Genomic DNA, 19,498 nt, shown 5'->3' with positions numbered 1-19,498 from the left:
GTTGCTATCCTCATTTTCGATCTTATCCACATTGGTTGCTGTAGTAACGACCTTGCGCCCAAAAGTAGAAGTAGTTGATATACACAAACTATGGTAGAGGGTAATGAAACGGGTTTTGCTTATTTACGACATGGCAATGTGGAGACGCGGCGCAATTTTTATAAGAATAATGAGACAGCGTCAGAGACAGTCAGAGGCTTGCCGCTTTATTTCGTGCAGCCATACCCACGATATCACTGTTCAACGACCTACAACGGCTCGTCAATGGTTCCCTCCGCCACCAAACGAGCATGTTTCCTGTACGTGTGATGTACACGCGAACTTTACGTGGCGTCAAAAGTCACAATGGTAAAAAGAAAACACCTGAAATCCGATCAGGGCAGTCAGACCTAAACGGATTTGGAAAAATGCGATTTCAAACCACATACGCACGTGGTTTGAAATGGATTTGTAGAAATCGTATCTCATGAGATTTTTGGCTGTTCAGACTTGCTACATATGATTGGATTCCAATCGGATATGCTCATAAATCGGATTTGGACTGACAGTGTGAACATAGCCAAAGAGGCACAACCTTTCCCTAAAGTAAAGTTCCTTTTACAGGAACATTCTTTATAGCTACAAACATAGGCTAACAAACACGAGGATTTTTTCCCTTTTGATGTTTAATTTCCCAAATACAAAACTGAACATCAGAGGATTGTATTCAATAAATACAGACATTTGCTCAGTGTATGGAAAATGCAAGCATAAACAGTAACACAAAAAGTTACATTTGAATATGGGTATGGTCATGAACCTGAATTGCTAAAACAGATACTCAGTTTTGTTTTGTTTTTTTTAACAATGTACTATTTTTAGTAATCCACTGAAATGTTGAACTAAACACTGGAAGGGTTTCTCTGTTTCATACAAAAGAGTTATACCCTAGTAACATTTATCAGAGTTACACAAATTAGAATTTCCTCAGACTGAAGCTATATCTATATGAATATCTATTTATTCCTTCAAATGGAACTATAACTGATAATGTTGGTGACGTGAAAATCTGTGTGACAATAATATGTGCATAATCTTTGGGATTCTTAGATAAATATTAGGCACATTTGTTAGGGTGAAATGTTTCTTGAAAACAAAAACATCTATATGCTACCTTAAATGAAATTTTAGAGAAATCAAACCCAAGGTATAATTGCAGATTGTTTAGACAAATGCAAAACTTCTCTGCCAATAAAATGTACTTTAGGGGTTGTCGATAAGGAAGAAATTATGAAAAACAAGCCAACACAGATACAGCTCCACATGGCAATAACATTCCAAAATTTTCCTCAGGAGATAAGACAGAACAAAACTATTCTTGAATATTGGTTACTAACATTAAAACAACAAATATTTTGGGCACATCTGGATCCAAGGTTAAAGTGTTTAAAAAAGGAATTCTGTTTTCTGTATGAAACTAAACCACTATTTGTTTTGACCCTAGTTAAAGCATGGAAACAAGCACCTTAAAAGGTATTGCCCTTTTAAATCAATGCAAGACCTTCAATGTCTGAAAAATATGAACTACTTCACTGTGGTCTGCAGCCTAATTTGTCCAAAGAAACATCACCTCAGTAAAAAGTCAATTCCAGTTATAATGCAAACATAAATTATTGTAAACCTGCTTTGATGCTCTGCTCTTCAAACAGCAAAATCGTTCTGTGCCCTTCCTTACACGCAACATATAGCGTGTGTGTGTGTGTGCGCGCGCATATATGAAATTGTGCTTGTATTCCAAGCAATTCCACAAATTAACATCAATGATTGTTAACCCACCACCCTGGATAAAGTTCACCATTTTAACAGTTTCCAAACTCAGTGATCACTCCCTCACCATCCCTTGGGGATAAATGTTCCATTGTGACCAGAGATGAAAGTCCACAACACAGCTTTAAGCATCTATCCCATGGGTCCAAAGCCACTGGAATATAGAGGAAAAAAAATCAGTGCAGAGGTTTTTTTTGAGGGGGGGGTTCCAGTCCTTCCCTTTAGCATTTACAGGACTCCTGATGGGAGAGGCTATGAATCCTTTAACATGCTAATGCGAGCAAAGATTTTCAGTGCAGGGCCAAGCTTGATGTTCATTGTGCTCATGAGGTGGTCCTCTTTCAGCAGCAGCAGGGCCTGGCCGTCAATCTCCTGAGAGCGGAACTCTTCAGCGATTTCCTGACAACCTGATGATGAAAACAAGTGTCAGGGACCATTAGAGACAGTTATTTTATAGATTTGGGGATGGTATTTTATTCCAAGTCACCACACTCCTCTCACTTGGTTGTTAATGATCATGTCACACGTGATGGTGATTCTGCAGTGTTTACCTGGCAGGGAACAGATGAACTCGTAGACATCTTCCACGTTCCACTTGACAGGATCACTTGGTAGAAAGTGTTGTGTGAGGACAGGCAGGTCTCGGCCGTGGTTCTCAGCATGTTCCGTTCCTCTGTCGTGCTGGTGCCTCTGGGCCCCTGAGCTAGCAGCAGACAGGGGCGAGGGGGGCTCCTCGTAACTCGACATGTCTGAGCACTGACTCGATTCACCCTGGCTTGGATGGGAAAGGTGTGGGGAGGAAACAGATCCTCCAATAGACTGCTGGGTATTATTGGGAATCTGTGCAACGACAAAGGGGGGACAATGAGACACACAATCTCTAAATCATTTTGGTTAAACATCGCTAGTACCATGCATGATACATGTTAATGGAATAATGTACAGGAAAAAAGGACCTGTTTTTTAGCCTCCAAACTATTCTGATGGCTGTTGTTGGAGGACCTCTGCTTCTTGAGCTTCTCCAGTGTGGTACGTCGATTAGGGAACAGACCAATTCGCTTTGTGCAACCCACGTTGTATCTGATAATTAACAAATAACATCCCGTTAACGCCTCAACGGGCAAACTAAACATATAAAATGTTCTGAAGCAGGCCATAAGAACAAGAGAGTGATCTCATGTACCTTTTCGCACAGACTGTTGAACAAAATCGCTTTGACCTCTTGAAGTTGTAAGCAAAGTCAACTTTGCCACAAAGTTCACAGGCTAGTGTTGGCTCCTCCCCCTGGTTCTTCAGATCTGATGGGGGAACGAAAAAGGTTCAAAAATTGTTTAAGTGTTTGATGAGAAACAGAGCTGTCGGCTGCGGGAGCCATAGTTTAGTGAAACCTGTACTCTGGCTTCTATAGCCCAGTGGGTAAGAAAGGTACCCGTACCTTGTTGAGACAGGTCCTCCATCTCAGAGTCTGCTGTGTGTGAGATGTTCCCCTCGTTCTGCTTTTCTGAGTCTGAGTGAGTTTGCTGCTTCTGCTTCCTCAGGTTCTCAATCAACAACAATGGACGCTCCACCTGGAACCAACAGCATATGGTCCATTAGTCCTCTGTCTGTTACTGCTACCGCAAAGTTAGATTAAAGAAGAGGAACACCAGAAAAATCCTTGTTAACTCATCCTAATCTGGAAGTTTTGTGGCATGACATGGATAAACTGTCTCAGTGTGTCCACTAGAGGGAAGTGTGCCACAAGTAGGATCTGCTGAAAATATTACTGATTTGATTCTGTGATTTTAAGTGTCAAAGTAGTCTAAACTAAGATTACATTTTCACAAGCAGTGAGGTCTATGACAAGGAACCATCACTTGTGCAAAGCAGGGCACAATATTACATTCACGAGCTTAACTTTACTGCAATCTCGTTAGGATACAGTATTGATGAAATTATACACCGCACCATAAATGTTAGGAAAGTGTGCGTGGCTCAGTTAATGATGAGGTTATTGGCTGATCAAGTATTTAAACGAGCTCTTGTAAGATGGACACAGAAATAGGAGACTCACGGGGAAAGGTTCCGCTCCTTCCTGGATAACGAATCCCTCAATGACGTGAGTGAGAATCTGTGGCTTTACAATTGCTTGAGGTGGTTTGCTCTCGCCATTTTGAGGAGTACTGCCGGTCACAGTGGGCGCATTATTACCATTACCCGAGGTCATGGCTGGAGGTGAGCCCACACCTGAATTCACATTCACCCTCTCTGTAGAAGCAGTGCCTATTAAAGAGACGTTGAATCCATCAACTCGTCACAATTCAGATAGCATCAAAATGCCACATTACTCTTCTTTCTTGGGTAGTTCATCATTTATATGCTTTTTAAACCACAAGACCACAAAGTAATAAATTTAATCCAAAAACCACTGGATTCTGAGAAGCTTGTTAAGTGTTTCTGGAGGGTGGCGAAAGACGGCCAGTTTGTTTTCCACTTTCACTACAAGCCATGTATCCATGAACAAGAGGAGCGACCGATTGGCTTTCCTATTCGACTGATAATGCCTAGATCACATACAACGAGGTAATTAAGTTTGTGAATGTTAGAAAGTGGTCCATATAAACGACTGCTTTATATCTGGAAAGAAACAAGTATTGAATACACTTTGCGATTTTATTAGTCACGACCAAACGCAACACAAACAGAGGCTCCAGTCACTTAATGCTTCATCTAACTGTTTTGCACTGCAGATGCAACTCGATCAAAAACAACCATTCAAGATCTACAGACGAAGACAGATTCTTTAAAAAAAACAACTAGTTATAGAGACAGTAACATGTGTTTTGCATTCTAAACAGCCGCTAAAGTGCAAATAAAAACCAAACGCTCATATAAGCTACAGGCGTCCTCACAATAGTCAACAGCTACCAGGAGCACACGCCTTTGTTCCGCGCAGCAGTTCCCCCGTAGAGTCCTTGGTTTAAGATTTCCAGCGCCAAATGCAAAAGGAAGGAAGTAAATTGCGCATTCCCAAACTATACTATATCCATAAAGTTGCATGCATGTTGCATAAGAACTAGCATAACAACTCGGTCGGTCAAGTCCAAACTTTTCGGAGGATTTGTTTGTTCAAACCGATCTCCCCCGCATGAGCAGCGAGGCCACATTCTCTCTAATCCTCTTTGTATGCGGGAACTGAATAGGAAACAACACTCTATCACGATTGGTCAACCACACTTGGAATTCTATCCAATGGTGGACTGTATTCAGCGTGTAAGGCTTCTGTGATTGGCTAAAATCATTCAGTGGCTCCATAACAAATGCCCGAAGGCAGGGAGAGAGCATCTGACTTGGTTTTGATCGTATTCTACTTTGAAGTAATTTGAGTTTGAAAGCTAATAAGTGTCAGTGTGCCGCTCAAACTTGAAAAAAAGTAGCCAGATAAAAGTAGCCAGATAATCAGGGGAAACCAGCGACGTAGCCAACAGAAGAACTGAATTATGGAAACTCCTTTGTATTATACCAAATCTAACGCAATTATGGCATATGACAGTGAGGCATATTATATATTAAAAAAAAAAAATCAAAATTAATATCACCACTATGTGAATGGTAAGTAAGTAATCGATTGCTCAGCACTGGGAACTATAAAACTATACCACAGTTATTCAAACCAAAAAAAGAAGAACAAATTAAACAAACCAAGAACATTTACTTGGTATTGTACTACACTATACGTGGCTTTTTGCAGTGCAAGACTGTCAATCATTATGTTCCCTGAATTATCAGGTGGTGACTCAACAGTGCAATAAATTCAAGGGAGAATCGTGTGATAATGTCTCTGTTAGTGTCTTGTTTTCCTGTGATTGTTGCAATTGCAAATTTAACAGCTTTGCAAGCATTCATATGATATCTTCCTCAGTCATACAGAGAGGTCAGACAAATGTGGTCACGTAATGCTGCCGGTCAGGGAAATAAACTCAGAATGAAGCTAGTGCTTCAAAACTTTCAAATCTAGTATGCAAGTGTGTATAGTTGTATTTCAAAGTCCAGCTAATTTGGTCCCTCATGAATAAGAAATAATTTCACTAACTATAATGACAAAGCACTAGTAACTATAAGATAACCATTTCTTCAACATTAACCACAGTACATATATATTTATACAATATTTGGAATTTTTTTCTCATAGTCATTGTTAATTTTCTCTCCGTCTCCACAGGTATTTTCTATGTAGGTTTTACCTTTTTTAGAACAGCCTGGTCAGTGTGGACACCCATGAAATGCTTTAAGATTTATGCAGATTAGATTAACATAAAACAAAACCCACTCAGCATGTACAATAAAAAGTACTTAAAAACCCTCAGCCTCCTTGAGAGAGTCACTGATCATCATTCATAAATGAATGTCTGAGTGGATAGGCTTCAGGCACACCTGCCAGACAGTCAGAGTGTGTCTATCTTTATTCACCAACCCCACCGGGAGTAACAAAGCCAAGCCCCTCGCGGCTAATTATGGCAAAAGCTGTCACGTTCTCGCAAGTGCTTTGGCTGGACAATGGAGGCTGGGGCGTGACAGATTCCCTCTTCCGCTTCAGGGGAGAGACAGAGTGGGGACGGCCTTTGTCTTTTGGCTGGCAAACCTACAGATGGTCATGACGTAGTAACCACTGTGCCACTGATCTAGACTGGAACTCTCCAAGAGCTTTATCAGAGTTAAGACCTAAGGCCAGACATCATGTCTGAAGTTTGAGCTGTGCTTTAATGCATATGGTACCTATGTTTTTGGTGAAAGATCACGTTGGGAACATATCCTAGATTTACAGTAGACTAGACTTGATTGGATTTCAAGATGTCGTGCAACAATACTCATGGATGAGACAAAAGGTACAAGTGGTTTTCTATCCAGAAGAAAATTGAATTTCTGTATTCTAATGAGGTTGTAACTTGAAACGTTCAGAAGCAAAGGAATTTCCTGGCCGATCTCTGTCCTGTTTTTGTCTTAAGCTGCTGTAGCCAGCTGACCCATTGAAGTGAAGTTGTTATAGTTTCTAATATATTACAGTGTAAAGTGCTATCTGCTACAGTTGCTTATGTAAGTATTAAAGTAATTCAGTGACGATTAAATATTTGAATATAATATATAATTGGACCTGTGTAAGTAAGTAAATCCAAACATACAAATCCTGAAATCATTCAAAGAAATGTGGGTACCTTCGTGTTGGTTATCAGTGGGTTGGTTTGGGCCATACTGGCACTGTTCCAACCTGGCGGCCTCTTGTGTGAGCAAGGACAGTGTCTCCTGTTCACTTGGTGTGGGGCAGATTTCCCTGACTGCAAGTGGAGCTGGCTTGTCTTTACTGGCACAGTCCTGTGTTGGCACAGTAGCCTGAAAGTAGAAGTCAGAATAACGCCAAACAGGAAAGACAGAATGTCAACCGATATTGCTAACAGTCAAGCAGTCATACAAACCTCTCCACAAATAGAATCGAAATTTAGAGGCAATGACAAGTAATAAGCTTTGCTTACTTGGGTTAATGCTGGCTGGATCTGGAGATTAACTGCAGTTATATGCACAGGCTTTGCTTTTGTCTGGTTGAGTATTGATGCCTGGCCATTGTGAGATAGCACCTGTGGTCCCATGGTAGAGTGGAAGATGGTGGCCTGCTGGCAGGGTGCAGGCAGCTTGGGCAGCACCGGCATGGGACACTGTTGGCTCTGCGGCTGAACAGCCACTGCCTGGACAGTGTGGGCCTGGGTCTGAAGGTTGGGCTGGATGGAGGCAGTCTGTAAGATCTGGGCCTGACTCTGACTCAGCTGGGGCTGCTGCTGGATCACAAACTGCTGTTTATGTTGTTGGAGCAATTGATGGGTCTGAATCTGCGTATAGGCTGAAACAAGCACGAAACAGGATTCATTCTACAATGCTTTACTTTAAACGTAGCAGAAATATAAAATAATGCTGATTTTTATACATTTCCATTGCTTCTTAATTATGCTGATTAAGTTTCTTAATTACAACTGACAAAATTGTTTGTCAAAACAATAAGTATTCTGTCAAGAAACACTAAAATATTATTGAGGTGTTCACAAGCCTTGACAAAAAACTGAAATATATATGTTCCCAGTACACAGCCATATCATGGTTACCATTCAAACAAAAAACCCTCTAATGCTCCATAAGAAGCGCCGAGGCATCTTTTGAGTGGGATCTGAATAACCAGTGATGGAAAGTATATTTATTTAATAAACAAGAGAAACCCCAAGGCCAAAGACATTAGCGTGGTTAGCAGAAAAAAAGAAAACAAACGTCTGACTGAAAGATCCATTTAAGCTCAATGAATAGGCATGTAAGCAGCCAGTTTCCTCTCTTCAAACACACTGCTGACATTACTCTGTAGTCAGGTTTCCGCTAGCGCTGGTATAAATCTGCCACTTAGACTTCTTCTGGAGACATTAATGGTGAGCAAAAGCTGGTTTATGCCACAGCCTTGTTATGGCTTGTAGAGTCATGAAATGTTCTCCATTTGCTGCAGAATGACAACAAATATGAGTTATATCCAAGATAAACTTCTCAAAAAGAAAAGGTGTCTCTCTGCCTCTGTTGCTTAAATGTCTGCATCTGATAGGCGAAATTAAAGTCTTAGTTTGAATGCTTGAAATAGGCGGTGTTTCCATCAGCATCCTGAACCTGATACCTCGAAGATCCCCTGAGGGATTCTCATTGTTCTACTAGCTCACAGTCCTTGCTCTAAGTTAATGGGGTCAGTCAGTTGAGTCTTGTCCATTACACCACGCTGTCAACTTCAAGGAGCCTGCAGCTTGTCTGTGATCATCCACACGTAAAGCACAGTAAATTTTGATTGCTAAACTAGCAAAAGCCAAATCACCACTTCCTCAGATGAGTTTGGAAATTCATTTCTTGTGGTATGTTCATGGAATGCTAGCTTTCTCATTCCTGAATAACCTCAAGATCTGCTAATATGGAAAGTACTTTTGAGTTTCCGCTCTACTAGGTGGAAAGGAGGAGTTTTAGCACTCACTGAGAAGGGCTTTACCATGGCAAAACAACAAATGAAGAACAAGGTTCACTACGTTTTATTTCTCCTTGTACGCCAAACAAGACAAAGGGCACAACTCAACATGACCTAAAATTAACTCTGCTCCACATAATCAGCAGAGAGAGCCCTCTTGTGCTCTCCCTCAAAATTGTGGCAATGTGTTTATACATGATTAAGATAGTGTGCCAAGGACAGTGTGTTCTGCAGAGTCGAAGCAAGGTGTGATATTCATAGATTGGTCTTGACAGCCAGCCAAACTGGACCTGGAAGACCACACACTTGGCTCCACCTACGTTAATGAGTAATTAACTCCGAACAGCAGATTCCCAAACCAGTTAAATATATGCCTTTCAGTTTAAAAAAATCTTTTCCTCTGTGGGAAAGAGGGCATGAGTTTGGGAAGTTTTGCTAAGTCTGCCAATTCACTGGCTGTTGTTTCAATGTTTCAATTTGTTTTCAGGGCAAATAACTCACAATCCTGAAAATGAACTTTGAGTAATGTGTTTAATTAAGCGCAATATGTATACTGTGCAAAAGATCCAAACTACTTTAAATCTACTGTTTAAATGGTACGCAAAAAATGATGTAGCAGCAAAAGACATGGTAGATGTTAAAGGAGCTTAAATAAAGGATAATTATGTATGTTGATCTACAGTAGTGACAGTCTATTGATTTTGGAGTCACAGAGAATGGATGGGGGGTGGGCTACCTGTGCCTACATACAGACATAGGAGATCCGTAGCAGACCAAGACTCCACAACTCCCTCATACCTCATTACTGCTATCTTAGATCCAGAGACCCCAGTGTCACCACCTCAATCAAAGCTCTACAGAAACCAGCACTGTGAATCTGCAGGGGTCACTCCAGGGAACGTCTGGAGCTGTTTAAGGTTCTCTCCATGCACAGGCTGCAATGGTCCAGAGCCCTGTTGAGGTCCAGGCTTCTGGCAATGTGCGTTTTAAGTCTAATGAGATCCTGATGAGGAAAATAAGGCTGTAGCAGAAGAGGTCTCCACATTCCCAAAGCGTTGATCTTCCTGGAGGTCTTTTCTCTCTAAATTCCAAACATCTACCAACAGTTAGCATTCTCACAGAGCCATTACCAAATATACTGGACTGAAGTTTTAAAAATTCAGAACAATTGTCTCAATGTGTCCAGCAGTGAACAAGCCAAATATTATGTGGTCATTAGGATTAGTGCCATTTCTCAAGTGATCTTTATTGTTCCAGTGGATTTTCCCTGGTTTCTTAAGCAATTTAGTTTTGAATGGACACAGTTGATATTTTCTTGGAACCACTTGGAATGTGAAATATCCAACTGTGTTGTAATATTTTTAGCATTTGACGTGAAACCCTTACCCACTAATAACAAGCTACTCATGTTTGTCGTTCTCATCTGAAATCCATTTTGGTTTGAGGTAGTTTAATGAAGGACTGACTGGTCTTGAGACTATCTCATTACCTTTAATATAACTGTGACCAATGAGGTGCTTTGAAAACAATGAAGTACATTGAAGAATCAAATCTTGGCTTACAGGGACATGCAAGTTATGTGCTGTATGTATAAATATGTCACTAAAAGAGTAAAAAAAAATACGTACAGCAGTTCTGAGAAAGATGACACTACCAGTAAACATCCCAGTACATACTGTTTCCATAAAGTGAAATGAACAAAAGTAACAAAACATCAGGGCCGCCGCACTGTGCGTAAGAGTCCAAGTGCCCGAGGGGTCACCCAAACAGCCTAACGATCATCATAATCAAAATAATTATAATGATGAATTATTTAAATTTGAGATGAAGCACAACTACAACTGGCACCACTAGACCATTATAGGCGATACAAGATATACGTAGTTGCTCGAAATAATAAAATGAACTATGGTGCCCCCCTCCCTGTGGTTTGTTTGATTGTTCCCGTCAAACTCAAGCCTGATGGTAACAAAACAATTTCGGCAAGAATGGCCCCAAAAAGGCAACAAGAGTCGGGGGCAGAGGTAATGAAAATATATTTCTTTGGTTTAAAGAAGATGGCACTTCAAAATGTTTGTGAGTAAGTTTTTTTTTTCTTGGGGGGCACCACAAAGCAATTACGCTCAGGGCACCGAAATGGCCAGCAGCAGCCATGCAAAACATATACACTATATAAAAATCTGCACCATTATCTGCATAATACATTCTAATACAACGTGAATACTATATCAGTTTCCCTTCAATAGCCTCAACATATCAGACCCTTAATGTGATAACAAGCTATAAGTTTATAAATACATTTAATTAACACATTTTAAGTTATATATAACGAAATCTCAACACAGTTTTCCACAGCAACAGTTTCAAAAGCTGCTGTTTAATGGGAGACCAATGAACAACAACATACACACTTTGTTCATGATCAGCAAGCATATTAAATTCCACTGGTTAGGTGCAAATTTGTTCTCCTCCAGCTTTGCTACATTCCTAACATTGAGAATACAATGACGAGGATAAACATCATTAAAAGACAGTTGGCTGTGAGACTTCCACAGTACACCCTTCCCCCACACACACACACACACTCATCATGCTCAGTATCGTGTGAAAATAGAGAATGACACACACACACACACCCACGGCTGCATATGCCAAGTCCGTTGGTTTAATGAAAGATGGCGAGGATGTACAACAAAAAATAGTACACTCATGAACTGGCTTATGTAAAAATAATTATGGTCAAGTATCTGACTCTTTGAGAACACTCCTTTAAAACATGTCGGATATAAAGTCACAGTAGCATGAGGCATAATTCTAAAATTCTTAAATTCACTTTCAGAGCCACAACTCGCACACATTTTTTGAGACTTTTAAAATAGAATGTGGGGGAGAATGAATTGGCAGGAGCTCCCAGAAATCTGCACATCTGTCCCTGTGTTAAATGATATCCTGTCTTCTCACAGTGACGTCCAATATGATGAAGAACAAACAAACAGTGAATCAGCTCTAGCCAAAGATTTCCATACAAAGCAGGTGTGATCTCTTAAAACGCTCCTGAGAGCAGCTACCAAGGCAACGTAGAATGTCCATTTCCAGCTCAAGGCCAGCTGTTCCTCTCACTCAGAGCTTTCATTCTTCTCTTTTCTATTCTCTTCTTTTTTTTATTAACATTAACAAAGATGCACTGTGTGCGGTGACCCTGATCAACAAGCATTCTCAAAAAAACGTAATTCTGTCTCTCAAGCAATACTTGTACACGTCCACTCCTCCGAGAATCAAAGACAGAGCAGGACAAACATAATTCTGTATCTCACATAATAGACACAGCTGGGACAAAGCCTCTTCCCTAACACTCCATCGTACTATGTTACATAATGCAATTACATTAGATTTTGATGCAACACGAAAAGTACAGAGGGCTCTTGCAGGCAATGTATTGAATATTTCCTTTCATTTTGAGGAAAGACTGTGCATTCCACATTGTTCATTCTGTATTGAGTGCTTATATATATATATATATATATATATATATATAGATAGATAGATAGATAGATAGATAGATAGAATATAACAAGTAATAATCTTGCATCCTACCTGTGTTTATAAGAGGATGACTGGTCACTGTGGTCACATTACGGCTCACGTTGACCATACGTGTGGTCAGCTCGTTGGCACTCTCGTTCTTCTTCCCTGAATCTAGAGGTGTCTCTGTAGGGTTGGTCTTGGGCACTGCTGCCTGAGGCCCTTGACCCTGGCTCTTTAGCTGGACCCCAGGCTGCACTGCTGCTCCTAATCCTGCTGCTGGGCTTTGATTCAGACTCAGACTCTGAAGCTGTGTCTGAGATGGGGAGGACACTGCCCCCTGCTGGCAACGGAGGGCTAGGTTCTTTACCTGTGATTATACAGGTGACCAGATACGTTAATAGTGCCTAACACAAGCTTACATTTTAAACAGTCTCAAATTTACTTGACATGGAAATTATGCCAGTTACTGGTGTATTTGACTCAACATGCCCCATTGCTGTTGTATGTGATGGGGCGTGTTTGTACCTAGAAAAAACAGAAACAAGTAAAAGCAGCAGTTCAGTGGTTTACCTGTGCACTGGCGGACTGCTGGTTAATGGATTGTGTTGAGACCTCTGGCTGGACGGTGGCGACTGTGGCAGTTGGAGTGAATATGAGCTGAGGGGACAAAGGAACAGCACGGCCTAGGCTCCTAGCTACTTGCACAAGGTTATTTTGTTGTGCCTGAAAATCACACCGAAAATAAACCTCTTACCTGGACTTCACACACGAATATACAATAGACTAATTATCTAAAACTGCTTTGGTCTTTTGGCAGATACTTGTCTGAGTTCATTATACGCCATAATTAGGCAATTAAATGACACGGAAGAAACTGTGCTTTTAGCATGGCATTGCAACAATGCATCTTTTACCAAATTGATTTTCCAACATTTCTGAACAAAGTCGTAGACATTGCATTCGAGAACTAATATTCTGTTTGAAAAAGCAACCTGGGATTCAAACACTTTAACAGCTCTCCACAACTCCTTCCTGCCCACTCATGTCCTAAGCCAAAAACATATATGAGGACTGTGTAAGTTTCGCCAGAAAAAACATTTGAGATTTGCCAGAGGGGACTTCTCATTTGTTTTTTTGAGAGAGAACTGCTGTCGTGGCACAATTATTAAAAACCCTGACCACAAAAAAGAGATTCCTTCATCTGGAAAATGCGGGATGTATGAATGGACAATCCAGGAGGAGAGTACATCCAGATTTCCACTGTTAAGTGGAAACAAGGGCCTGCTGCCTGGTAGTTATAATTTTTCTGTATCTTCTACGTGTTGAAACTATTCTTGTTTAATGTGTGGAATCCAGTCAGGTTTCAAATGACTCACTTTTACAATTAAGAAGGTGGATTATGAGGATTAGCTATGTGAAAATGAGAACACCGTATGTCTGTATGCACGCACATAACCCCCAACACTTACATCCACACACACAAACATTCGCACACACATACCCACAGTAAGCAACAGAAATTCAAAAATAGCTGACATTCTTGATTCTTTGTGGGATATGTGGCATGCAAGTGCATGTGTGTGTGTATCTGTGGGTGTGTGTGTGTGTGTGTGTATATACCTTACCATCTGAGCTCGCAGGTACATCTGGGCTTGGCTGGCAGTCAGGGTGGGGTTGGACGTATTTCCCAATAGCACAGCCTGTTGAGCAATACTTGCAGGAGCTGAATTCCCACTCTGGGCTCTGCTAATCAGCTGTGCAGCTGCTGGAGATGCGGCCAAGTTAATCTGGACATGGAGACAAATGATGGTACAGGTAATCCAATGGCACTATGCCTGATTAATCTCAAACATTATTCTGTATAATTCTATTAATAATGGTCCAAAATTCATTTAACTGGTCAATTTATCTTAGCTTTAACCGCAAAACAGTTTCTTGAGTCGAGCCTTTAACTACACTGTAAAGGCAGAATAATACCACGCGAGGGGATTTGAATAATTCAGCTGTCAGTTCTCTCACGCCAGTGGTGATGTGTTGAGTGAAATGTCTATGTCACACTTGTTATACTCACAGTGGTTTGTGAGGACACAGTCTGTTGGGACGTGGCCCCATTTTGACTGGAGCTTTGTCTTCCTGCCACAATACTGGCCTGGGGGGATAAAGGAAGCAAAAGAGATGGGTCATGGGTCAAATGCAACACTCATTAATCACTGCTGAAAGCTCCCACCAAATAAAGACATAGCAAGAAAGAGTGTGTCAGAAAACAGATCCCTCCCCTGAGCACAGGGTACATAGCTACACTGCCTCCAAGAACTCAAGACCAGTGTATACACTCACATCAGAATCTCTTATGATTTTCTTGTTGCTAAACTTCACAGAGATGAAGATTTAATCCCTTTTACATTTATTTCCATCCTTTCTATGATCAGCATATATTTTTGGAACACTTCCTTTTTGACTAGTAACTGTAACATAAATATTACCTTTAGAGTGAGGCTGTTCTTTCCTTAGCTGTGACCTACAGGTTAAACCATCACCAATACATAACAACAGAGTTCATGCATAAATTCTCAAATGGTTATCATTTATAACCTTGTTCAAAGGTGTTTCGTGGTGTCTAGACATGGAAACCATAAATAAAAGGTAAGGACTGCTAAAAACCCTTCCACATATTTAAACCAGTGATGAGAATAGGCCAGCAATGAGTCTCAGTACTATGACAGTTACTATTATTGAACCCTAAAGATTTTATAGAAATATATATGTGAATATATATCTGTATCTTTATCTGTATCTATCTATCTATCTATCATTTGGCATTTTGGAGCACATTTTCCAATAATGCTTTTCTTGTCAAATAAACATATTTTTGAAACTCAAGCCATGTGTTCCTGATTTCTTACAAAGAAGTGGTCTTTTTTTCTGTGGGTTCATTCCCACTCTATAAGGTGTGTTTTCAGTGAAATACTTTATAAGTCAAAACTTCCCAAGTAAACGTTTAATCATTGACTCAGCTGAAAGGCCAGACAGTGCTGTGTCCTTGTATAGCCTAACAGTAAAAGCATTTTGATTGTTCATTGTGTGTGCTGAAAAAAAAAAAAACAGTGCTGTGAAGGGACAAATGAAGTGTAACACAGTTCTTATGTTTCACTCGCCTGGCTCCAATGCTTTAGTCTTGAAAGCTAAACGAAAAAATGATCACATACATAGTTTACAGTGAATGCATAAGCTAAAAATGCTAACAATCTTTTCATCACTTTATCGCCTCAGGGGCGTATCTCTCAATGTCCTCGCCTCACATCATCAGTGTAATCAGTGTGTTTTTCACCCTCGGATTCACAAGAGGTCAGGAGATGAAGGAGTAAGCTTGGTGACGTCTCCCACCTGCTGCACTGCGGCCAGGCTGAGCTGTTGCTGCTGGAGGGCTGCGGTCTGGAGCATGAGGTGCTGCTGTTGAGCTGCATACATCTGTTGGAGGTACTGTGCTGCCGTGTTGGGCTGTCTGTTCAACGCCTGCTGGATCACCTATAAACAGAGAACAAACGAGGCTCAGGAGCATGGAACACTACTTAATACAATCTACTGATTTCATATTTATTAAAGAAAAATGTGACTTAATCACAGCTTTCAATATTGAAGGATATTATATCGAAGTTGATGGGACATGTTGGTATTTCCAGATTCTAGCTCTGTGATAGATAATGGCCTAAGCCATTTAAATCTCACGCCATAGCTCTGAGACAAACATGATTTTGATTTTTTTATGGTGCTACTTATCAGTCCTTTACCTTGACATCCAGGTATAATCAAGAATATGATATAATGTCAAAAAAAAAAAAAAACTCCACAAGAGGCAAAAAAACCCCTCATATAAACTCAAAAAAGCTCAAATTCCATAAAAGGGAAGTTTGCTGCCAAAAATAATAGGTGCCTCTTTCCTGTATCCTGTAATGTGACTGAAACAGCGGAACCACTGTTTGACAAAAGGGGTCAATATCATCCATCACTGAACCCTATCTGTCAGAGGACTGCCAGAAAATCCATTCTTTCACTACACCCCCATCACCCCAAACCCTGAGTACTTAGATCTGCTCCATCAGCACTGCTCATGCTACACAGCAACACCAACCGGTTAAAAAAAACTTGTTTATATTAAGGCTTTCATGGTTTCTTTTTAAAGCATACCACCCAATAAAAATCTTCCTAATCTTCCTCAGTTTTGAAATGTGGATGACTATAATCTGACTAAAAGCTTTGAATGTTTTTAGCTCTTAAATCTCTGAGGATGTCGTTAAAGTAGTTTGTGTAGAAAGTTTAGTTGCTTGGCTTGCTTATACATTTTTAATCTAACACCAAGCTCAAAGACATACTTGCAATAAAGGCAAAGATATACATCAAGACAAAGATATATTCAGAGTGTCCCTGAGGGAATTGATAAAACAAGGTTTTTCATTCTGCATAGGAAATACACCATTATTGTACTGTTCCTCTTCTTTGCAATGCCTGACTGATTGTGTGCAGAGTTCTGTCTGACCACAAATAACTGAAATCTCAACTGAAAAAAAAAAAAAACTCTCACATTTAACAGCACTAAGTCAAATGACCTCAAAAGTTTATCTTCAGTCAGATATAATAACACTTATAAAGATAATAACACTGAATAATTACACTTCTCAACATTAATTTACCATTGTGGCTCAAATCTGTACCATAACAGAGAGAGTCATTTGTTTTTGAAAATGAAAACTAGAGTCTAATCCATGCTCATTAAGCTCATCAACTACTTACTTAGAGTTGTTGGTACAATACCTCCACAGAGTGTGGACAGAAACAAAAACAGCAGGCTAAAAGCAGAGAGAACTGACCTTAATGTGCAGTAGAGTAGCTCTTCAACTCTTCAGTTTTACTCTGACCTTTAAATTTAACTGAGTGTCAGTTATGAAGTTACCTATTTGTGAGAAGCTGTAACTCATGTGTATTTACTTAACTTATATTAACAGCTATCCTGTGGGGCACATACAAATTGAACAGCACATGCACACACGAGACCTCTGACTCATTCAACCAATGGTTGTTGACCAAACCCCCAATCTCTTGACAGAGGCCCCTTTGATTGTTTGAAGTCAGAGCCTTAAGATGTATTTGGTTTTAACTAGCAGACGTGAGTGTGGATATCTACAGCTCTGTAAGCAGTTTGTGACTGGTTAGGTGAGTTAGATCAGTTTCTACTGAGTCTGGTAAATAGTCGGAAACGTTCTCCTTAGAGACTGTCAGTTCATTAACTACGATGCAATTGACTGAGCATACGGTATGAAACGCACAGATACTCCTTTGTTAATGTCATCTATTCTGGCCTCAGACAGATAGATGTGCCGTAATGCTTGGAATCTGTTTTCTGTCAGGTACCGTGTTCCACAGCATACTTTGACTTTTCAAAGCTGGAACAATGAATGCTTTGAAGTCTGAACAGTGAAAGGTCATATACATCGTTCCCATACAACAGCTGTTGACTAGTGTGTTTTAAACCAGTTTAGGACAGGTATGTCTCTGAAGCATTACATTACAGAGTTTTGAATATATGGGTTTATGCCTACAGGAGTAAAGCTAAGTCTTATGTCTACAGAAGATCAGAGGAGTCACGAGGGAAGACCAGGATTTAAGCGGCATGTGTGTGACATGGTAATCACTGTAAACAGTAAATACTGTAAGAGTGTGATAAACAGCATTTAAAATAAACAATGCTTTTGATCCTCTTTTCATATATAATGGAAAATCATTTCAGTCTTGATTAATACATTAAAGTTGAGCAAGCCAAGTCGTTATTCAGAAAGTGGAAGCTCAAACTAAAACAACTGTTTCATGTTGTATTCTTGAATTCAGTCCTTTGCATACCAAATCTGTTCCCTATGTTTTCTTTCTTCCCCGCTCTCAGAAAGATGTGCTTGCTATTCCCTACCAGTAGATGGCAGTGAAGGATCACTCATCTCATTGACATCAAGCATGTAGAGGAGAAACTACCTACCTGAGGTTATCATGAACCAAATAAATCAGTAGACCTGATACATAGGTTACTTTATCAATTAAGTCAAAAGCACTGAGATCAAATTGATCAACTCTCATGACTGGTAAAGCTAGGCGGCATACCTGAACAGTCTGTCTGTCTGGGATGCCTCCATAGACTGATATTTGTGGAACAGTCTGCCTGGTATTATTTGTAGTGCTGTTGGTGGTGCTGACAGTACTGGTGGTGGTGATGGTGTTACTGGGTGCGCTGGCATCAGCACTGGAGGCCAGAGGGCCTTGTTCCTTCTCCATGGCAACGCTGCTCCTTTCTCAGCACAGTCCACGGGTACTTCACCACACACTCCACAACCTATCACAAAGATAACAGAGATCTCTACTCAGTTCCTATACATTCTGATTTTCCTGTACATTACTAACAGACGCACTGCAACTTTATTTTGTACAAACATAGATTAACTGGTTTTGCTCAGTTTTTCAGACACAGTGGCTGTTTTAAGAAATTAAAGCAAACACACGGCTGATGTTTGTTTCTATCTTGGTACAATCAACAATTATTCGATTGTTTTTTCATTCATTATCTTTTTTAACCTTGGAAAAATGCTAATATGACACAGTTTTAGGAAGTGCATGACATTTCTGCTAAAAACAATATTCACACATGTCATGCTAACTGAATGATTTGTTATTTTGTCACAGGCGTGCTACATATTAGCATCACTTTTTTAGTCTCTCTGTTTCTTATCAGGTCTTTCAGGTAAATCAACTTGGTTCTCTTTTGTTCATATTGTATTCCAAAGCAAGCCATGGAAGCTGGACAATATAGATGTGTTTCAGTGCCCTGAGGAGGTGAGTTTGTTCCATAAACCTTAGTGTGAGTGTTAACACTAAAGCTCTGTGACCTCCTCACCCACACCCTGCACTCAGAGGTGAAAGCACACACTCACACACTCAGGTTACCACTAAATCAGCAGCTGAGCCAACAGCTTTTAGAGAGACCGGAATAATTTAATCAGCAGTGTCCACCTCCACATCAGCCTTTTATCATAAATATAGCAATGACAGAGATCAAGGAATCATGCCTGTGATTATGTTATTAAATGGCATCATGTTTCAAGTCAGACTTATCCAAGG

The 19,498-nt window shown here is 40.2% G+C and overlaps 1 protein-coding gene across 1 annotated transcript; it reads right to left on the bottom strand.

Annotated features, from left to right (window-relative positions):
* Window positions 1–1,750: 1,750 nt before the first annotated feature.
* Window positions 1,751–18,670, bottom strand: phc2a (polyhomeotic homolog 2a (Drosophila)). The gene is made up of 15 exons (XM_030767733.1): window positions 18,488–18,670; window positions 15,728–15,868; window positions 14,415–14,492; window positions 13,969–14,130; window positions 12,914–13,066; window positions 12,413–12,710; window positions 7,314–7,675; window positions 6,999–7,173; window positions 4,698–4,820; window positions 3,860–4,068; window positions 3,242–3,374; window positions 2,990–3,104; window positions 2,763–2,886; window positions 2,358–2,646; window positions 1,751–2,213 (listed from the first exon to the last, which is right to left on the bottom strand). The coding sequence occupies exons 1-15, from the start codon at window positions 18,656–18,658 to the stop codon at window positions 2,059–2,061; spliced, it is 2,688 nt and encodes an 895-aa protein (XP_030623593.1). The 5' UTR covers window positions 18,659–18,670; the 3' UTR covers window positions 1,751–2,058.
* Window positions 18,671–19,498: the final 828 nt, after the last annotated feature.

Source organism: Chanos chanos, chromosome 3 (assembly GCF_902362185.1).
Source record: "Chanos chanos chromosome 3, fChaCha1.1, whole genome shotgun sequence".
Taxonomy (NCBI): Eukaryota; Metazoa; Chordata; class Actinopteri; order Gonorynchiformes; family Chanidae; genus Chanos; species Chanos chanos.
The sequence above is the reverse complement of the archived record's forward strand: the minus strand, read 5'-3'. Positions and strand labels throughout refer to the sequence as shown.

Coding starts and splice junctions, on each gene's coding strand:
- phc2a (XM_030767733.1), bottom strand. CDS start 18,658: ATGGAGAAGGAACAAGGCCCTCTGGCCTCCAGTGCTGATGCCAGCGCA. Junction 14,493..15,727: donor GCCTGGCCGCAGTGCAGCAG/GTGGGAGACGTC, acceptor TTATCCCCCCAG/GCCAGTATTGTGGCAGGAAG. Junction 2,214..2,357: donor GTTCATCTGTTCCCTGCCAG/GTAAACACTGCA, acceptor TTTCATCATCAG/GTTGTCAGGAAATCGCTGAA.